The sequence below is a fragment of the Indicator indicator genome, chromosome 12, assembly GCF_027791375.1.
Source record: "Indicator indicator isolate 239-I01 chromosome 12, UM_Iind_1.1, whole genome shotgun sequence".
Lineage (NCBI taxonomy): Eukaryota > Metazoa > Chordata > Aves > Piciformes > Indicatoridae > Indicator > Indicator indicator.
In genome coordinates this window covers 12,335,050-12,357,445 of record NC_072021.1, presented here as the reverse complement: position 1 = coordinate 12,357,445, position 22,396 = coordinate 12,335,050, and the positions used below count along the sequence as shown (strand labels likewise).

At 37.5% G+C, this 22,396-nt stretch overlaps 1 protein-coding gene across 1 annotated transcript; it reads right to left on the bottom strand.

Annotated features, from left to right (window-relative positions):
* Window positions 1-1,866: 1,866 nt before the first annotated feature.
* Window positions 1,867-21,957, bottom strand: NUDCD1 (NudC domain containing 1). The gene is made up of 10 exons (XM_054385391.1): window positions 21,840-21,957; window positions 18,071-18,225; window positions 15,309-15,494; window positions 14,218-14,407; window positions 13,835-14,020; window positions 13,086-13,293; window positions 8,499-8,643; window positions 6,433-6,558; window positions 5,037-5,196; window positions 1,867-2,159 (listed from the first exon to the last, which is right to left on the bottom strand). The coding sequence occupies exons 1-10, from the start codon at window positions 21,955-21,957 to the stop codon at window positions 1,867-1,869; spliced, it is 1,767 nt and encodes a 588-aa protein (XP_054241366.1).
* Window positions 21,958-22,396: the final 439 nt, after the last annotated feature.

Genomic DNA, 22,396 nt, shown 5'->3' with positions numbered 1-22,396 from the left:
TAATGCTATGCACAGTCCTGAAATGAATTGTCCCACAGAAACTAAGGATTTGACTTCCTGATACTGGTGTGAAAGAAAACTGGCTCTGACTGATGCCTCTACCTCAGCTGTAGTATTTCTAAGGTTTCTTTCCCCCTCCCAGCATCTTATTTTAATAAAATTTCTAGATTTTGTGGAGCTCTTCATGTCTCTATCATCTCTATCAGCCAACATAGAAAATCAGGTAAACTAACTTTTCAGTCAGTGAGAACGTACATTTTAAAATGCAGCTGAGAGTATAATCAAGCTGAAAGCATCCTTTACACTTCTTGAAAAAGATATTTATCCCCCCCAAATTTAATGACCAACAATTGCAAATGTACTTGAAAGTCACATCATATCAAAAGATCAAAGATTTCTCTCACAGAGAATAAATAGCTAGTGTGCAGCATGCTAGGCATAGCCTTTGTGTCACTGAGCACACCACAGAAAACACATCAGCTTTCTTTTTAAGATAGAAAGATGAAAAAGGGAGACGGAGAATACACCAGCTTGCTGAGATCCATCTTTTTTGATGAAGCAAGAGGGGAAAAAAAAAGTCAACTTGAGCCTTTCCAGGAGTTACAGGAAGAGGAGTCACAGGCTTTATTACTACAGATATGATACTTAGAAGTATCACATCCTAGAGGATATAAAAAATCTCTTCTGTGCTTCTTCTTAGGTTCAGATTGATCTTTTATTTCTTCTCCTCTCAGCTCTTTCTTGTACCCCCACTGCAGCTGCAAACCTCACCAAGCAAAGCTATTTGGATGAATACTGAGCTGAAAATGAGCTCTCACGGGCTGGTGTGCTGACAGTAAAGGCAGACGGAAACAACAAAAACTGTCTCAGTTTTGACTGTCTTCAATATTTTTGTTTTGCTCTGGCAGATGAAAAGGAAAAACTGAAGCATTCTCATGGCCTGTGTACTCTTGTATTGCCACATTTAGACTTGTGCATCACAGACAGAATGGTTAATTACTAACACAGTATTTACACTGTTATCTGAGGCAGAAGCAGCACTTCTGAGTTTCCCATTTCAGGTCACAACAGAGGTGCTTTTCCTGTTAGCAGTTTTCTTATTGCGAGATGAAGCACAATGTCAAAAGAAAATGACACAACCAAGAGTAGAACTACCCCTTGACTAATTCAGTATGCAATCATTGACCCTTACTTTGCTTCAGGAAATGCTATTCTATTGCTCTTAGAACATGAACAGAGTTCACTGCAAGCATGAGTAAGTTCCAGATATATCCATATGCATACACAATGAAATGATCCCATTTGAATTAATTACCTGTATAAGAAACATAATATTCCATCCATTCCATTCATTTTTCACTCATTACTACTGAATATTGAAATATTAAATAATCTTTTTGGCCAATAGCATTTGAGTTTGGGATATATTTTTTCTTTATGACACACACGTTTCTACTTTGCACATCAGATGCTTTTAACTGCAGGCTTTAATTTTCCTTATCTGGCTACTTATTTCACAGATAAACAGTGGCAGAAGTGAATGCTCCAAACTCACAACTCTGGCAAAAACAGTCTCTTGGAAAAAAACGATCCATCAATCTACCCACTCATGCAATAGCAGCCTCTGACAATTGCTCTGAGAAAGCTTAGTGCAGAAGACATTTTCCCACAGCTCTGAAAAAACTCAGTTCAGTGACAGCAAAACTGAAAAGCTTTTTCATCTGCAGACAAATTCTAATGAAAAATTTTAATTTCCCCCATAAAATATCCTTTTAAAATTTCAGCAAATTGCACTTCTCAGAGAAGGTACCTAGCTAAAACTTTAACAAGTTGTTAGCACAAACTAGAGCAGAATATACTGAATAATTAATTTCCAGAGTTCACCTTTATTAAAAACAAGGTTTTTGTTGTGAGAACAAATAATCTCTCACTTGTAGCTTGAAAGCCTAAGATAGGATCATTGGCTTCCAGGGTTGTTACTAGCTGCTTAGCAACCTGTCCCACTTGTCTTCCTTCCTTCCTGTTGTACAGCACGGTGGACAGAGGAGTCGGCTGACGATAGATGAAAATCCGTCGCAAGCACTCACAAAGAGCAGCATAGGAGTAATCTGGAGCACAAGCCATGAACTTCTTGTCTTGCTTTGATGCTTGGACATAACCTGCATAGGCCAAAAATAAGTAGAAAGCATAAGTAACATATTGGTTCCAACAGCAATGTATCTGGCTATGACAAAAATCAAGTTTAAAAAAATAATACGCTTGCACATTGTCATGGCTTACTATTTTTCCAGCTCTGTAAATGCCCAGTAAGTTGGGGAAATATAAGAACTTGGAGGGGATGCAACCAGGAAAGCTGACCCAAACTGACCAAGGAGCTCAACCCATTTTCTTCCCCTGTCCCACTGGGAGCAGAGAGAGAGAAGAGGAAGAGAGCTAACCTGTAACAGTACTGTCACATTTTAACTGCCCACTTTCATGCCTCGAGGGTGTCTTTACTGTGGTTTGTTGTTGCTGGCTGCATGGGTTTTTTTAATTTATATTATTTAATTTCTATTTTTACATCTTCTAAATTTACAGTTGCTTGCTACTGTTCTCAAAACATGTTCCCTGTTGAAATCCAGCTTGACAATTCACACCACAAAACAATTAGTAAATATATAGTGAGACAAAATATTAACATGGCTGCTGTACCGGGAAATACCAGGCCAGTCGTAAACACTTTTTTAAGTTCATTAAATTATTTCCCATATTTAAACACCAGCACTAAAAATAAAAGTGGGATTTAAGTATAGGCTTTTGAGCTAGGGAACTTGTATTTAAATGGGATTTGTCAGAAGTCTTTAAAAAACCCCAAATGCAAAAAAAGTCACTGCCCTCTGTTTTTCTGGTTTATAGATACAACCCTGCTTGGAGAAGGGGATTAATGTAGCAAGAGTCAGTGAAAGACACAGGCTTCTGTATTAAACTGTGGTAAGAATGGGCAAGATCACACAACTGCTCCTTCAACTAGCAGCAAATCATTAGATGTTAGTAGCCAAAAGGTCTATTCAAGTCCAAATTTTTTTTTTCAACAGAAAATTGTTAGGACAAATAAAACAAAAAACTTGATCCCTTCCATTTTCCTCTGGTTCCTTCCTTAGATTTCTGAAAAATATTAATTTTTCAATCATCTTTGTACACCTTGTTAAAAAACAATTCCAAAGGTTCAAACAGAGGAAGAAAGAAAAGGGCTATAACCGTTTTACTTTGGTCAATATAATGGCTACTGTAGGTTTTGGAAAACTAGCCTAGAAAATGCTAGTACAGAAGGGTGAACTTCAAGATAATACTATAAAATTCTATAAATTATTAAATCTATAAAATTATAGATTTAGATTGGATGTTAGGAAAAAGTTCTTTACAATGAGAGTGGTTGAGCACTGGAACAGGTTGCCCAGAGAGGTGGTTGAGGTCCCATCCCTGAATATATTCAAGGTGAGGCTCAACAAGGGTGGATCTGATCTAGTTCAGGATGCCTCTGCTCACTGCAGGGAGGTTGGACTAGATGACCTTTAGAGGTCCTTTCCAACCCCTGTGATTCTATGATCCTATGAATATAGTAGTACAAAATAAGGGGATAGCAGAGGAACAATATTGGGTTTTAGCCCCTTAGGTACTAAAAAGCTCAAAGATATAATAATTTCTTTCCTGTATTATCAAAACACTAGAAACATTCTTAAAACAGTACCAGACAGTTAGTACAAAAATTCGAAACTAACAATAATTTGAAAAAAATCTTAATCTTTATCATCCATTTTTTTCCCAGCATGATGAAACTTGAAATGAGTAAACAGAATACAGTGTGAAATTAATCTCTTTTGTTAGAGGATTTGTTAGGATGCTCACAGCTTAATTTGATTTTAATTTAAAGTAACAGGCTATTAAAAATAATTCATATTACAAATCCACATAAATTGCAAAAACTCAGAACAAAAACAATTATGTGCTACAGTAACCTATGTGAGCTCTACAAAGCACCTAGTATCTTCCCTTGAATTTTGGGCCCAGACTGAGTGGTGTGGTCAAACGTTTTTCTGAAGGAATGGGATCTACAGAACACTCAACATGAAGACTACAGCTGTCACAGAAGTAGTAAATTCTGGACTAGACTGAGGTTAATGAAAATCAGTTCAGCTGTTTCTTACTTGATAGGTACAACACTGGGCTACACAGAGCACATTACTTGATCTGATATGGCAGTTCTCACTCTTGCATCCACATTTTTTGAAGTACATCCTAATTCTGAGCTTTAGGATTCTGCTCCCAATAATGGCCAAAACCAAATTCTTAAACCTGACTGCAAGAATACAGCAATAACTATTCTTGACAATTTTTCACAATCACATTTTTAACTTTTCTGGCAATCTGTAATTTCAGAAGAGTTAGAGGCCTCCTGGGCTAGAGCTGGCACAGTTCCACTGTTGACTGATTCTTCCTGTCACAAAGTTTTGTGGCAGAGGGCTCCATAGCTTAAATGTACGCATGAAATATTTCTTCTAGCTTCATTTGTACCTGCTGTGGACCAGCAATATTTGATGCTCCTAGCTCATACAAGAGAAAAAACAGTTATGTATAATTCTACAGACTTCTAACCTGGAACAACAAGATAGGAAAAATCTAGAAGTCATTTATGAAAACATCTTACCACAGGCATATATACACCCAGACATGTCATATGAACTGCAGCTGCTTCAGTGTGACTGTTAAGGTAGTGATTTGTGGGTTTAAATTTTCAACTGCAGGTCATTTATCCAAGGAACTCTCCTTTGTAATGTGCTTGTATCCTACATATGGTCTGTAAAGGCTTATTTTCCTTCCAATGCACAAAGATTTTATTTCTTATGTTCTAGTAGTTCTTAAACTAAGCTATCATGCTTGCTATGAACATAATGATAGTACCTTTCAACTAATACGTGATTAAGTATCAAAAGATACTAAGAGGACTCAGGTAGAAAAGTCTCAGACAGAGGAACAGGACACATAAATAAATTTCCTACCTAAAGCATTAAAAGTTGCAACATGTTCCCACATGTTCTCTGGCTGGTCAGAGTGGGGCTGCCAGAGAAGAGCATCAACATCATGCCTCAAGCAAAAGCATGGCATTTCTCTGGGATCCACAACAACTGAAAAAAGATACTGGTTGCTTCCAAGATGAATCTGAAAACAGAACAAAGAAATACAAAATACTGAGCCAAAACGTTCTGTCACACATACTGACAAAGTCAGATGATCAGCAGCTTCATGTTTGTCAGTTGCCAAAATGTTTGAATACATTATGCTGCACCCCACTGATCCACAACTCAATACACTAATACATTTCAAGCAGATGCAAATGTTTCTTGCAATAACGTTTAGGGAAACATTATGTTCACTACACAAGCAAGTGGGACAAATGTTACCTGTCACACTCTATCCAAAAAACAGCTATTTTCTTGGTGGTGTATGGTAGCCTTTAAAATTAACCTAGTTTGCTTTGACAGCACAGATTCAAGAACAGGCATAAATATGTATCTATACATTTAGAAGTACATACACATACACACATATACCGATATATACATAAAAAGAACCAAGTCTGCAAGACACAGACTTAAGACTTCTAGAGATTTTCTGAGGAAACGGGAAATGATGAACTGATTCACACTGCCATCCTGTAACTGTGACATTTTCTGCACAAAACAGGTTCTCCCACATGTACTTTGTGTGACACAGGTAGTTGATAAGGTCCAACATCAACGGTTATTACAAGCTTAGTAGAGACATCTTGAAAAAGGCCCAAGAAGCCCACAAAACTAAAAAAAAAAAAGCCCAAGACAAGCGAATCTGTGGTGCTTTCACACATTGTTTTGTTTCCTGCTTTAGTCAATGGACCAAGTCCTTACATGCTGTTAGTCAAGGTTGCTCACAACCCAAATCAAGACTCCTGTGGAAGCATTTTCTTTACAATCCTCTATTTCCAGTGTGATTGACAAATAAATATCATAAAGTGATCTATCATCCACTTCCTTAGTAAAGAGTCTACTTTCTACCAGGCTATCTGAAAAGTTCCTGAAAAAATGCAAGCTAAGTAATCTAGAACAACTTCATGTTGCTGAAAAAGATCCCCTTCTTACTATTCTCCTGACATAATTTTGCTTTTTTCAAATGGCTCACTTGTGGAAGTATCTGTATTTTTCAAATAAGAATAAAAGGAGCCTTGTTTTTACATTAAAATGACAGTGAAGAATATATATACTAGTAGGTAATTTCTGTTGCTACTGTGATTTTATATTATGCAAGAAATGTATGTTGTTTTAAGAGTTTGAGCAGATTTTTGTTCTCATAATAGAACTCAACCTGGATATAATAAAAAAAAAGTTTAGAAATATTTCTGTAGTACTTTGCAGGACTTACTACATGAGTGACTTTCAAGGTGTTACCATCAAATCTGCTCAGGCTTGCACTATCTTCAAGAAAAGCATCACACTCTTCTAATTCTTGAGCATTACAAGGGGGGTTCTCCTTTTCAGGGTTTGGATTCTGCAATAAAAAGACAATGAACTACACTGAAAATCTGAGCTAATATATATATAAATAAAAATCCATTTTCATTTTAAAAAAAGGTCAATATTTCAGGAAGAATATTTGCATATCTTTACATACTTAAAGATCAAGCTATTACAGACTTATTCAAAATTAGTAAAAACATTTGTGTTGTGGAGGATAGCAGTGAGTACAACAAAACACATTTCAGTTTAAGGAAAGTTTGTAAGCTACTAAAACATGGACAATAAACACCCTTCTCTAAGTAGCAGAAGTATACAACCCTGAAAAACTGCTCAGGTATACTAAATTTACATCAGTGCAAGCTTCTTTCAGATTGCCACTAGAAATACTATTGAAAAATGGATTAATTAATTTTGTAAGGAGCTCTATATACACGCCTCGTTTTGCTTTGCCAGCAACTATTTAATGTTGCTATCTCTATTTTTCAATGTATGTTTTTTCCACACCCCACAAGTCAAAAAAAAAAGGAAAGAAACATCTCTTTTACTACTAACTCAAGAGCAAGACATAACACTACTGCATGCAGAAACTGTTCACATCTTCCTTGAATAATTTTCAACGCAAGTTATGTTACCTTTGCGATATATTTAGAGAACTAATTTAAAGATAATTAAAAGGGACTTTCATTTAATATAAGGCAAAAATAGACACTTCCTGATTAAGTATGAATCAATGCTGCTTCTTGCTCAAAAAAATACACCATTTTAACAACTGATATAAACTGAAAGCTGAGGCCAACTGAATGTATACAGAAAGATTAGACAGAGCACTGGTTCAATTCATCTGACAGGGAGGAATTCCTGAGTTCCAGTGCTCATTATCCATGTCAGCCTATTGTTAAAGTTTGATTTTGGTTCAGTCCACGAAGTGAAGAACAGCACTGTGTATTTTTTTAATTGCTAAGACAATTTAAGCTCAAAGAAAACAAACATGAAGAGATAAGAAATGAGAGAAATGAAGAAAATTAATATACTACAGGCCAATGCATGAGATTTAAAATAGCATCTGTTTCTTCAGAGGCTAGGCTTTGTAGTTCAACTCTCCTCTATCAAGCATTCTTAATGACCTCTGGTTTAGTGTTTCATTAGGTGGCTTTTAAAAGAAACCTTGGAGGTAAACATCTTTACCTTAAGTAATTGAGATGACCTTAAACAATCCATGCCTTTATTATACACATGCAGCTCAAGCTGCAGTGTTACAAAATACCTAACTTTTACTTAAATGAACAGTTACCTAAGGAAAGATTTTCATGTCTATTACTGCACACAAGCTGAAAAGTTGTGACAAAAAACCCCAATCTGATAATCACACTTTAAGCTCAGTATGAGTTACAAAATAAAAGAAATTTGAAATTCCTAATTGTTGTCAAAAGATGTGCTACATGAAGGAGAGGAGAGAAATTAGAGCACTAAACAGAATTTAACCATACTTTTGAGCCGTATTAAAAAAGTAATAAACCAGAACTAATATATCAAGACCAAGACAGAGTCATACTTAAGTTTTAGATAAGATACCATTTTCTAATTAAACCAAAAGCGGAAGTATCAAGAAAACAGGAGTTAAAAATTGTGTTTTATTTTGTTTTAAGTAGACCTCTTTTATAACAATGCCAGAAAGTTTGAGTCATGGTTATGTTTTCCTAATTTTTCCTTTTAAACATGACTTTTAGATGGTGAGTGTAAATGATGGCACAGAAGCCATCATATAAGCTAAATTCAGTGCCCCCCATGATGATGATATCACTGCTCAAAGTGTACTCCAGTGCCATTATTTTGTCCAGTTTCAGGTAAAAAAATGAATGTAGAGTTAGGATTCTGAACAGTGAATGAACTGCTGATCTGTGTCAAAGAAGTGCAAATTTGGATATCAAGAAAAGACAACAGGCAAATGCTCAAGAAGTTTAAACTCCTTACCATTACTTCAGAAGTAAGATGCATCAAGCTTTCAGCTATTTCAGAGCACTGGGAAGGGTCGATAATGAGTTCTCCTCTTGTGTCACCAAGTATTAGCTCTGGCCACTGGGGTCCCTCATTTTTCTTAATTAGAGAAATCTCCAAGCTAAAATGTAAACAGAAGACAAAAAGGAGTACATGAAAACACTGCATCCATTTCTCAGATTCATCAAAAAGCTCTAAATGGAAATTTGAGCACTTCTGCTCTTCAAACTGAATTAATCATGAAAATCATATAACAGAAACTATTAGCATTCAATTTATAAATGAAACTATCCTAACAGAAAATATTCCATGGGATGTGTGATTCCCAAAAGCCTCAGAACAAAGATAAATAGATCTATGTTAAGTGTGGTCAGAGTTTTCAATGTAAATGCAGTGTCCACAGAAGCAGTCTTACTAAAATATTTTAAATACCATAGGAAATGACCTGTAAAGAAATCTACATTTTACTACAGATGTTTATTTGAAATGTAAGTAGTACTTAGAAGGGCTACTTAAGTATGCACTCCCTTCATATAACACCTAGGATCAAAATGTTTGCGTTTTGTAGACCTCAGAAATACAACAGTTATACAATGTAGAAATCGAACTTATAACCATTAGGAATTCCTAACTAAATAAACAGAGACTTAATCTGATGCACCAACAAAGCAATTTCATTTAATTGCTGTGTAGGACTAACACATGGATTTAATGATAAAATGAGAGTTAGTTCTATTATAGTCAGTTTTTTAGATACACTTAGTTGATCTACAGTGACAGTATTTTACTTGACAGAACAGGAAGGCCTTCAAAGTTACTACTTACTGCATCACAGCAGTAACTATTTGGTTATATATAAATAAAATACAAATATTTGATAATATACAAGTATTAGCCACTATTTCATTCTTTTGGAGAATAACTATCTTTAAAGTTAACCTTTTAGGGAAAAGCCATGATTTTTGATAAGGGAAACCAGAGGAAAATCCTTGAATATCCAAAGCTGGAAAGGACCATGGGGTCTACCTCCCTGCTCCTTGCAGGGCTACCTAAAACTACACCTTATAACTCTCAAAAGAAATTGAAAAACAATTTAACTGGGAAGGTCTTACAGAAAATGTCATGCTAAGCTTCTTACTATAACCAAATTTCAGAAGGTACATACACCTCTATACTATAAATAGAAGTCCAAACACCACATTAATGAAAAATATTGACATCAAGCTCATACAAGCACCCGGAAGTCAGTATTATCTCCATCGTATCTTTTTTTTCACTTTGCATTTTAAACTATTAAAATGGCAACAGTAACTGCTGTCTCACGTACCACATACAAAGCAACATGCAAAGCTATTGTAAGATGCACTATCTCCAGCATAAACACTCTGCTCCCCATTTTCCACACTAGGGAATGATAGTGAAAATGTATGTATTTACAAGTTCTGCTTCAAAACTGTAATGACCTTTCTTCCCCCACACCCCCTTTCTTTTTTTTTTCAATGGGAAACTCAGTCTTATGATGTCAGAAAATTATGGTTAATATAAAAATCTATTTTTCACAAACTCTTCTCCAAATGCCTCCTTAAATGACCATGTTTTCCATAACATTATGGTTGGGAATATTACCACTGAAATACATCTGTATTCTCCCCACTTACTGAATACTGGTTCAGGTTTATAGGACAGAAGTCTTTTAACTGAAGATTCAGTTACAGGTTTGTTTTCATATCAGTAAGTTCCACAGACACAGAAGTAACTTCTTGAATTGGGAGTGTGAGACAGAAAACTGAAGTGCATACACTCTCATAAAACAGGTATTAGATATTGAGAAGTGACGGGGATCAATAAAACCATTTTGCCCTGCTCTAAGGGTAAAAAATAAAGTTCAATCTTCCTAAGACTAGCTTTATTGCAACACATTACATTTTGAATAGCCATACTGTAAAAACAGTAACAGATCTATAGCAAAAGGGGAAAAAAAAAAAACCTCCCCAAACCAAAATGGAGCAGAAAGTAAACCAGACAAAGTTACACCATTAAAATTTGACTCAAATTCCTGCAGTCAAAAACAAGATTTCCAAGAAATAGGCATGGTTAAAGGAGTAAATCCTCTTCAGAAGAAATTGTTAACTATGTCATAATCATATTTTATTGCTAAATGTTTAGCAAGAACATTTCTATGCTACTAGGTTGCTGGGAATCTCTTTTAACACAGTACAGTTTTGCTCGGAGCAAGTGTTTGGTACCTACCAATCAAAGAAAGCTCAAAAATTTAGCAGCTATGAACTCCCAAGTTTTTCATTAGTAGGTTTAGTTTATGTAAATGCAAAAACAACTGTAATGCAAGTGGCAAACAAACACTGCTACCTGGCATTAATCTCTGTAATTTTCAGAATCTATAGTGTTTCAAAGTAAAAATCTATTGGATATTGATAACTGGTATTAGAAAAGTAAGGAGCCAATCAAAAAATAGAAGCTATTTCAAAATGCCTTGGAAATGGACACAACTAATGCATTGCCTCCAACTTGGTTCCATATCCAGGAGGTATATTGTTGCCATTAATATATGAGGAACTTAAAGGCAGATTTTTTTTTTTAAAAAAAGGAATTATTAATCCTTATATCTAGTAAACAGAGTTAAGTGTTTTTGTTACACTTACATACTGGCTTTGGCTGCAACAGTTAATTTTCTTTGCAGTAGCTTGCATGGGGGTTTGTGTTAGATTTGGTTTTGATTAGAATAAAAGACAAATGTGCTTAGTGATATAAGCAAGTTTGTATTTTGCTACAAAGATGTCCTTTATCACAGAGTACTTGCAAATCTTCCCTAGTGAGAAAAATTAATTTTTATTTAAAGGAAATACCTCTATTTCCACAGAAACAATTCCTTTCTTCTGATATGTTTTCACATGATGACACCATATATGGAAATTACTCTTTAAGCAACCATTTAACCAAACCTGCTTGTTTCAAGAAATAGTGGCTCATTACTTTATCCTAGGAGAGAGCAAAAGCAGTAAATGTCCAAATGTGTACTATATACTGACAGACCCTGCTGCTTTTCTTACACTTACTGGAAGATCCATGACAAATTCCATCAGGAACCACACCTGAACAATTAAACTCATTGACTCATCAACTCAAATTCCCCCTCCACCATAGAATCACAGAATTGTTAGGATTGGAAGGGACCTCAAGGATCATCTAGTTCCAACCCTGCCCATGGCAGGGACACCTCCCACTAGATCCCACCATCAGCCTGTATCCTTTTTCTCCATACTTTAGCTAATGTTTAAATAATTCTTTTGGCTCAGCAATTAGCCTATAGTTCTGCATTTACATAAACAACAACACAAGTTGTGTTCAGTCTGCAACTAGTGTTACATGTCACAGAGCTTGTGACAGACTAAACCCCTAAGAGAGGAATACGACTTACTGAACAAACCCCTACAATGGAAGGTTACTGGTTAAGATGGGCAAAGAAAATGTGTCCGTGAAGCTCAGGGAGTAACGGGAAGAAGCTGACCATATTTCAACACAAAGGGTGGCTTTTGTTTTAGATAAACAGCTATGAGAAGTTAAGTGGACCATCTGGTGGTATAAATGTTTCTCCCTGAGTTCACTAAAAGAGTGAATATCACCCTGAGTTATTCAGACTAGCATGGGGGGCATGAAGAAGTGGCTCAGCCCAGGCACTGTATAAAAATTAGACAACTAACAAAAGAACGCTGCTTACAAAGCTGTTTAACATTTTAATACCTGTACTTCTTGGTTGGGGTTTTTTGTTGTTTCTAGGTGTGTTTTTTAATTGGTTGGTTTGTTCATTTTTCCCGTGGCCAGTTAGTAAAAAATAAAATTTTCTTTGCATTTTAAAATATTACTAAATTTATCAATGCACTATTTTTATGAAAATCATTACCTATTCACTTTTCCACTGTGATGAAGTAGAAGAAAACAGACAAAACTATTCTCAGAATGAAAAAAAACCAAGGTAGTCATACACACATGCATGGGATAATCCCTAGTAGCTGGTATCACCAATTATTGTTGTGAAATGGCAACTGACAACATTAGAACAGGGCATTAACTCTGGCTGCCAACAGCTGAAGCAAAGCATGTGAAAATAATGTGAAGAATACCTTGAGCATCAAACGTATGCCTAATGTTGCAAAGAACTCTGCTTCACAGCTCAGTATAAGAAGCTCTTAATTTCCTGGTCTGCTAAGAGGTACAGCTATCAGTACAGTTATATATAATGCCTTTTTTTGGTGAAATAAAAGAACTTATTATTCTGGAAAGGGTCTTCTATGTTGTAGAAAATAGCTAGTCATGTAGTGTATAAGTAAGTAACAGTAAGAGGAGGGGATTACTTCCACAATAGGCTAGAGAAACTATTGTGAGACAGCATTGCAAAAGTCAATGAACTATTTTCAGCACCAGAGACAGGTTCCTGTAAGGAGGGTGTAGCATTAAATGCAATCATTCCTAGAGAGGCCCGGAGTCAGTTACAATATACACTTTGAAATTAATTCCTACCAATAGGAAAAATGGAATATACAACACCTTTTGTCCTCTCTAATTATCCATGTGCAGCTTTCATGGTCCACAGATGAATAGAGTTTCCCTTCCATCACAGGAGGCTGGTCCTTCAGCGTAACACAGATGTTATCAGGGGAAAAGTGTACTTTTATGTCATCCTTAGTCATGCCTTGAGGAATCTGAATTGTTATTGTCACAACATCTTCAGTCTGCTGCCAATAATAGACAGGGTCTGCAATTGGAAACGTGCAAAAAAACGCAAACTAGATTACGAATATTCTCCTGGATTTCACAGTATGCAGCACTGGGACATACTGAACAGAGGTTTGAAGAGGAGTGAAAATTGGCTTTTACTCTGAACAATTTATATAAAATATACTCTGATTATAAAATAGAGGTAATTTGTGTCCTTGTGTGAAGGGCAATTTATATTCATGTGTATACTCAAATATGCAGATAAAGTTATATACGGGCCTGAACTATTACCCTAAGTTTACTGTAGCATTAAAAAATTCATAACTTTTTTCCTTAGGACAGCAAAATTCTTTAAGTGCCTACAACCTAAAAGAGATTCTCATGTGTTTTTACACAATGCAAGTTCCCAGGCTGAAAATAAATAAAAAAAAAAGACATCTTGTCCTTAAAAAAAAAAAAATCTGGAAGATAGATATTAAGATATTTATTGCTACAGTTCCAAAACGGATGCTAAACTGACAAGCTATTTTCTAAGCCAAGTAAGAGCAGCCTATCATAATCTGCCAGACAAATCTTACCTTTCTTTTCATTTGTTGTTTTTGCATCATCATTTTCTTCTGATTTGTCTTCTTCATCATGCATAAACTTGAATGGTTTGTAAGAAACAATCATTAGACCATCCCCACTGGGCTCTATTGCTGCATAATGGGGGACTGATTTTCCTTGTAAAACTCTCCTTTTAAAGACTTCATACCTATGATCACCTATAAAATAAAATAGTAATTTAAAAAAATCTTAGCTGTGTTATTTTGCTAAAGACAAACTATTACATGAGAATCTGATTACACTTAAAATATCAAGCAATCCAACCAGTTAAATCACAGTACCATAGTTTCAAAAGGAATTTGTCTTCTTCTTCCTAATGAGTTTCTTAAATATGCAGCCCTTAAATTAATCTAACACTTACCCTCTTTGCTTCTCTCTCCAATTGTAAGCCATTCCAAGGTAACATGAAATCCACTTCCTTTTATGTCCAATTCATCTTTTTCTACCCTAAGCAGCAGCACAGCTACTGAATGCACATCAGATTTTACAAATGAAACACTGTGTGCTATAATAAATGGACTTCCTAGTTCTTCATTAAACGCAATCTAGAAGACAAAATTGTGGTACAGAATCAATCAGTTGAAACTGGAAGTCTTGCTCTTTCTGAGAAAACCGTGAAAGGCTTCAGTGAGTGGCTAATCACCTAAAGCTTGCTTCCCCCAAACTTCTCTGCCAATATGAATCCATGAACATCACACAATTCGGGTTCCTTCTTCCTTAGCTATCAACCCACAATTCTGAAATGCTTTCAGTTATTATTGTTTGTATTACAAAATCATTAAACAAAGCACAAAGATTCACAAAACCATCTGCATTATGGCTGTTTACTACTACAATAAGCAGAGATACAAGAACTGCCAAATGGATCAGGATGCATAAACACAGTTTTTCAAGTTGGGGAAATAGACTCACACTTAAGATAAAAATGTAGGTATTTCACCAAGGCCTTCACTACTTCTCTAGACACCCCAGCATCCCAAAAATCTTTATAAATCTTGACATGCACAAACAAGAATGAGGGGAGAGGTTTTGCTTTATCTGGTACTGCCTTTACAGAGAGATTCAATTTTCCTTCTCTACAAAGTTTTATGAAGGGGAGTAAAAGACAAAAAAATTTAACAAAGAAGTACAATATTCATGTTTAGGAACAGCCAGGGTTAGAAGGTTTTGAACTTTTATGTATGCAGTTTGGAAAGGTCCATCCAGTATTTGGATAGGACTGGGTAGGCAGAGTATGTAAATATTACCATTATACCGAAAGGCTAAGAAGCACCAGTGTAAACATAAAAGAATTTCACAGAGAAGGGCTGCACATCCTGTAGCTTGAGACATTTAGGATTTGATAGCCATAGCTGAAAGTTTTAATTCTAGAAACTACATAGCAAAGCAAGAATAAGAATGATTTGGTAGATGTAAGATTTTTAAGTATGCTGTGGCAAGACTTACCTCCCACTTCTCTGATGCACTGTCTCCACGCTTGCCTGATTTAATTAAGTAGAGTCTTCCTGTACCATCAGAAAGGGCAACCCATGTGGAAGAGGGGAAATGTACTGAGGCACAAAGGCGATCATCATAAGCTGTTAAGTCGGTAGGTAGCCTGAAAACTTCTCTTGGTTTTTGTAGAGCAGTGTCCTATAAACAAATAGTCACACACTAAGGCTTATGAAGCATTTATTGACTTCAGGATTAAAGACAAATTAAGGATAACAAACCTCAGTAGAAATTCAGCAGTTTGAGCATATTTGGAAAAAAAGGGGCTAGGAAGCATTATTTCCACATACATGGAGAAGGTGGTGGAATTTCATCAAGTTGGTTTCTACTTCGTGAAAAAAAAAATGTGTTCTATTTCAGCACTCATTTTTTCCTTCTGTTTTACAGAACTAAATACAATTTGCATTAAAAAATATTTCCCACATCAGATACAAAAAAAAAACACAAAAAAAAAATCTCAACTCAGTAGTGCTGTCACTACTGGGTTTTTAAAAGAAAGCCTTGATGCTGGTTCAGTGAATGAAAGAAGTTTGATAGCTGTAGTAGAATGTCAAAGCTTTTATACAGTATTCCCTGCCAAGTTGGGGTAACAACATTCTCAATCTAGTATAAAAAAACCCAACACTTGAATACTCCTCTGCTGACTTTGAAAAACTGCTCACATTGATCACTTTTCATTTTAAATTATGTGTGATTTTGAACACCACCATGGTATTATGTACACTTTTTTGCCTTCACAGATGACATCTTTTTAAACACTTAAGTTTCAGGAATAATTCATGACTTATGGGTAAGTAACACTGCCACATTAGAATCAAAGTTGCAAGCAAACTCAGAAGCAAAACTAGAAATAATTATGTGTTAAAAAGCCTATGTGTTCTTTCACTGGGAATTTAGGATAAACACGTTACATTAGAATCAAAGTTGCAAGCAAACTCAGAAGCAAAACTAGAAATAATTATGTGTTAAAAAGCCTATGTGTTCTTTCACTGGGAATTTAGGATAAACACGTTACCATGTTCCATTCTGTTTTAAAGACTACTGACATTAATTTTAATTGTGGCTGCTGCTAATTTGTAAGCTATACTTGGCTGAAAACAGTATTTGCAATACACATTTGACTAATATATGGCCAAGCACATTTGTAATAAGACACCTTGTTGAGGTTTCTGAGTACTCATTCCTTTTTATACACATGCAAACACGTTTGCTTTGCAAAACAGCACTGTGCTGTGTATTAGAACACAAGATGTCAGTTTTTTATTTCACAGTGCAGTGGAACTGAAACTCAGGGCAACATATTAAACAAACACCATTTTCTTAAAGATTCCAGTTGACCCACCAGTCCTAGGGAAGAATATTTACTGTTTTAATTTCCTGAACATTAAATTCCTTTATCTAGTTTATTCACTAAGAAAGAAATGTACACATTTTAGTACCCTCCTAATAAATTAATGTATTGGGTTTCTGTGTTGTACTAGCAGTGGGAAGCCTCTTCACTTCTTACTATGAAGAACTGACCAACACCCACCTCACTACAACCTCCTTTCAGGTATCTGTGGAGAGGAAGAAGGTCTCCTCTCAGTTTCCTTTTCTCCAGACTAAACACCAGTTCTCCAGACCCTTCATCAGCATTGCTGTCCTCTGGACACACACCCCAGCACCTCAATGTCCTTCTTGTACTGAGGAATCCAAAACTGAACACTGTATTTGAGATGTGGCCTCACCAGTTCAGAGTACAGAGGGACAATCACTTCTTTAGTCCTGCTTGTCACGTTACTGCTGATACAGGCCAGGATACTGTTGGCTACTTTGGCCATCTGAGCACACTGATGACCTCCAGGTCTTTCTCTACTGGGCAGCCTGTTGAATCTCATACCATTGGCCTTGCACATTGATCCAGCCTGTCCAGGTCCCTTTGAAGAGCCTCCCTACCCTGAAGTACTCATTTAAATGTAATCTGCAAACTTATTGAAGGTGCACTCAATCCCCTCATCCAGATCCCTGGTAAAGACATTAAAGAGAACTGGCCCCAATACTGAGCCCCAGGGAACACCAGTTGTGACCAGCTGCCAGCTGGATTTAATGCCATTCGCCACCAGTCTTTGGGCCTGGCCATCCACACAATTTTTCATAGAATCACAGAATACCAGGACAGAAGGGACCTCAAGGATCATCTGGTCTAACATTTACTAGCAAATGCATGGTCTAGATAAGATGGCCCAGCCCCTACTCAGCTGAACTCCAGAAGTGTCCACTATCTCCCTAGGGAGATCATTCCAATGGCTGATTGTTCTCATTTTTTAGCCAGTGAAGCATCCACCCATCCAAGCAATGAGCAGCCAGTTTCTCCAGGAGGATGCTGTCAAATGCTTTAATAAAGTCCAGGTAAACAACACATACAGCCTTTTGCTCATCCACTAAGCCTGTCACCCTGTTGTAAAAGATCAGGTTTGTCAAGCAGGACCAGCTGTTCATGACCCCACGCTGACTGGGCCTGATCACCTGGTTTTCTCCACAACCCTCCCCAGCACCAAGGTCATACTGACAGGTCTGCAGTTCCCCAGATCCTCTTTCTGGCTGTTCTTATAGATGGGCATCACATTTGCTACTTTCCAGTCAAATGGGACATGACAATGGATATTTTCCATACTTCCCATTTTTAATGCCTTATCTACCCCCTGCCTTTTCAAATTCAGTAATTTTTGAATTCTTACCAGGGTCACTGATAGATTCATCACTCTTCCAAACTGATCAACATAGTAGACATTATCCTGGTACCAGGAATCAAGGTGCAGATAATTATACATGCCAAAAGCACGCATGTGGTCAAGGGTATACTGATCATCACGAAGTTTCACTTCTGCTACAGCTGGAGGAGGGAAAAACAAACAACATAAAAACATCTACTTTAAATTATTACATAATAAATAAATAAATGTTAAAGTTCAAGTAAATAAATTTAAAATAATTCTTCCATCCTTAGTCCATAGTCAGCATCTCAGGAATAATCCTTCTCATAGCAACAATTATTTCATTTTGTACTTTTTCAACTTCCTCTTTCTTGTCTGCTCAGAAACAAACTATTTCCAGTATTTCACTTCCATGCACCCTCCAAAGGACCATTCATGACTCTGTGAAGCAGTCTTCAGTTAAGATTTCTTACACTTTTCTTTAGTATCCACTTAAAACTTGCTGAAGAAGCAGTAGTTTATTCTATTCCACAGAACATCAACTAGTGCAAAGTAGTTCCTTTTACAGTGCAATCACTGCCACTGCACAAGGTATCACAATGCCATCAATTAGAGAGACATTAAATGGCTCAGAACTGACCCCACTGGAGATACTGGCTATAAAAGTGGCTATAGGAAACTATGCAAGATGATACCACCTGATTAATAAAAAAAAAACCCTGTCACACTATACAAAATGCTTGCAAAATAACAGTATAATTACCAATTAGTCTCCTAATCACTGCTGATATTTGCAAAGCAACAGTATTAATTCCACTCAGTCCAAATGATTATTCATACTCACCACACAGGAGGGATTTACTGTACCTCTGCAAAGCATAAATTACTGTTCCCCATGCCATGGCTTTTCAAAAAAAAGCTAGAGCATCAACAAAAGAGTGACAAGAAAATACACCTGTCATAATTGGAAAGACTGCTACCCGTTCCAATTTCTACTTTAACTAATTAGATTTTTCTTTTCACAGTAAATTACACTGTAAAAGAAATTAGAAGGATGTGTTGTGAAAATGGGTTTTAAAGTTGTTTGTACATCAAGCTTTATCACAGAGATATTTTTCCCACCACAACAAGAGACGATGTGAATATTCTGCAGACAATTAGCAACAAACCCAAATATAAGTCAGGATAATTATTTTCAGTGAATCCAAGAACATGTCATCTGTTTCCTGTATGGCTACATTAACTGGTCTTCTGAAATGAGAATACATATGCAGAAGCATATACAGTTTTGACAAAAAACCCGAAAATGGTCTTATAAAACTTCCTTTCTCTGCTTCTCCCTCCCTGACCCCTAAACATGCATCTGCTGTCAGAATTGTAACTAAAACACATACAAGTAGCGAAAACAGTCCCAGCTAGATGCTCCTTTCAAACCACTACCCCTTCTAAACAGTCCTTCCCCAGCCTTCCTGTAGGTCCCCTTCAGATACTGAAATGTAATTCTAAGGTCTCTCTGGAGCATTCTCTTCCCCAGGTTGAACAGTCCCGATTCTTTCAGCCTGTCTTCACGAGAGAGGAGCTCCAGCCCTCTGATTAATTGAAACTCATCCTGTGATCAAGTGAAACCTGCACACAAATGCCACCTACTATCACACACCAGGTGGTCAGATAGTTTATAGATTTTATAGCAGGATGAAGTTCATTCCTTCCTTTCTATAGACTTCCAGGTTCAAGTTTTCTTTACATCCTTGGAAAAATGAGAAGAAAATCAAGAGCTGAGTGCAAAAAACCGAACATAAAATAGAAAAAATTAAGACTTTTAATAAGGTAAACTCAGAAAAATATAAAGGGAAAAGATTAAATACTTTGCTCAAATCATCAACTTATTCAATCAAATAGTTTCAATTTTTTTTATTTGAATGCTTAGTTTGAAATTTTTGCCAATCTTTTTGTTTTGTTGTTTTCTATAGTTTGTTTGGGGTTTTCATTTGGGATTTTTTTGGTTTGTTGTTTTGATTTTGCCTTTTTTACGAGTCAGACTAATTCCCTAGCTTCAGCTTTTTGGGTCCAGTTAACAAAGAGCAGATAATGACAGCTATTTAACAGGATGATACATGGTTTCCTTCGAGTTTCTGATAAATAAATCCACACTACTCAGGAACACGCTCTGTCACACCAGAAAAGAGTAAATATACAGAATGTATGAATTATATCTCAGCTTTCAATATTACATCCCAACAACCCTAGTTAGGTAGGATATTTCAGAATAGCAGAAAGAAAACTATGACACTTTTCTAGAACTGTATTTATATCCATCTCAATACTTAAGAATTAACTAAAATACTTCCAAGATAACTAAGCAGACTTGCACTCACACCACCATTACTTAAATGCAAAAGCACCAATTACAAAGCAACTCATAAGAATCAACAGGAGTAAGACATCCCTAACCGAACTTGATCTTATTATTACTCTGCACTGAAACAAACCTTTCATTCTCCTCTGAATAAGGAATACTGTCAAGGGATTTCTACTTTAAATGAATAGAGAAGTCTTACATCTGCCATCAAACACTACAAAGGAAACTGGGGGAAAGAAAAGGTAGAGAGAAAAGGATGAGGACCCCCCCTTCATTTTGAGATGTTTTATTGAATACATCTAAACCACTTTACAATACTGGAAAATAATTATACGAACATGTTACTTAAGAGCATCTAATGTTATGTGCTTGTATGTCATACTTTGTTTTGCTATGCCACCCAGTGGAAGCAATTTAGTATTTCCTATACATTTGTCTATTAGTGGAAGAGATTACATGATTTTCTAGTATCAGCATTCAAGGATCCTTCTATCCCTGCATTAATTATTTTTCTTTTAATATTAACAAATGTGGTGTTATTGTTCATTGTCACGCATTCCAAGTACTCTCAATCTCCTATGTTCGTTTTAGTGCATGAAATCTGGGATGTCACACAGGCAGATCAAATCTGAGATAGCTTCCTAGAAAACAAAAAAAAATTCAGCAGCCATTCTACATTAATCCACCAGATTCTACTTCCACATTTTTGCACACAGTTGTGAATAAAACCACAAATTAGTCATGCTGACAGTGTTCCTAAATATTTTGTCCAGTTATTGTACTTTTGCTCATTCCCATTCTGAGGAAATAAAATTACTCTTTGCTCAGTAACTAATATTAATTTAATAACCCAGAAGCTACCAAGTTCTTCATCACGTTCCTGATACTTTTAATCTGCTGACAAACGTGCTGGAGAGCAGATGCTAACTTCAGATGTATTTCTCTAAACTGCATATACTCAGGTGCACATTACTTCGGCTGGCCTTGCCACGAGTGTGCAAGCCAAGACCAGATTTCGCACACAGATTTTCTTAATGATTTATAAACGAAGTTCAAACTCACATGGGCGGGTAGTTGTAAGGCTGTGATGTGACAACAGCCAGCGATCTTGGTCTACCAAGAAACACATGCGACAGGAGGACGGGGGACCAGTGACAACACTACAGCCAATTATAATGAGAAAACACGAGAGGAAGTGCTGAATCTCCTCCCGTCGTGCCCCAAACTGGACCGGCCTGCAGGCCTCCCGGTGACGCGGACCGGGCTTTCCCCAGCTCAGGGCACGCTTGCATCGACGGCCGCTAACCAGGCCGCGGACCACTGCAAGAGGACAGAAAAAAATGCAGACGGACCCGGCACCCTTTCCGCTGCCCAAGGGGCCGTCCGGGCCGCAGACCGAAGCGGAGCACCGGCGGACCCACTCCCGCTCCTCACCCGCATCGAGCCCCAGCTGGTAGCAGGCCAGTGGCTCCAAGGACAGCTTGTAGCCCTCGAACTTGGGGTCCAAGAGTAGGCGCTTGGCCTGCAGGGAACAGTGAGCAGCGCCCGCCATGGCGCGGCGCCGTGTAAAACTTCGGGGAGACGCGGCAACTCGACGGCCCCTTGGGCGACGCGCGGCTGCCGCTGCGGAGCACCACGGGAAGGGCCACTCTGGCGGCTGGCACCGGCACGGCATGCTGGGAGGGGTAGTCCAGGCCGAGCCGAGCAGTTCAGGCCGGGGCACTGTCGCAGCACCTTCCCGTACTACGCTTCCCGGCGGTGCCCGCGCGAGAGGGAGAGCGGGCCAGGCGGCGTGTTGTGCGTTCGAGCCGTGGCTCCGCTTCCTGCCGCCGGGGACTGGTGGCGGTGTGGTGTAGTGTGGTGGGGTGAGCTGAGCTGAGCTGAGCTGGGAGCGCGGTGGATCTGGGCCTGGTGGCATCTTTCTCAGCGGTCGCTTCCGTTCCTCGGCTGCGGCGGGTGTCGCTGGTGGGGGCGTGAATGAGGCACCAGGC

What these genes read in the sequence shown, in the direction of transcription:
- NUDCD1 (XM_054385391.1), bottom strand. Translation starts at nt 21,957, where the DNA reads ATGGCGGGCGCTGCTCACTGTTCCCTGCAGGCCAAGCGCCTACTCTTG. An exon ending in AACAACAAATGAAAAGAAAG is followed by an intron (nt 13,294 to 13,834) that starts GTAAGATTTGTC and finishes TTCCAATTGCAG; the next exon opens with ACCCTGTCTATTATTGGCAG. An exon ending in ATCTTACTTCTGAAGTAATG is followed by an intron (nt 6,559 to 8,498) that starts GTAAGGAGTTTA and finishes TTTTTATTGCAG; the next exon opens with AATCCAAACCCTGAAAAGGA.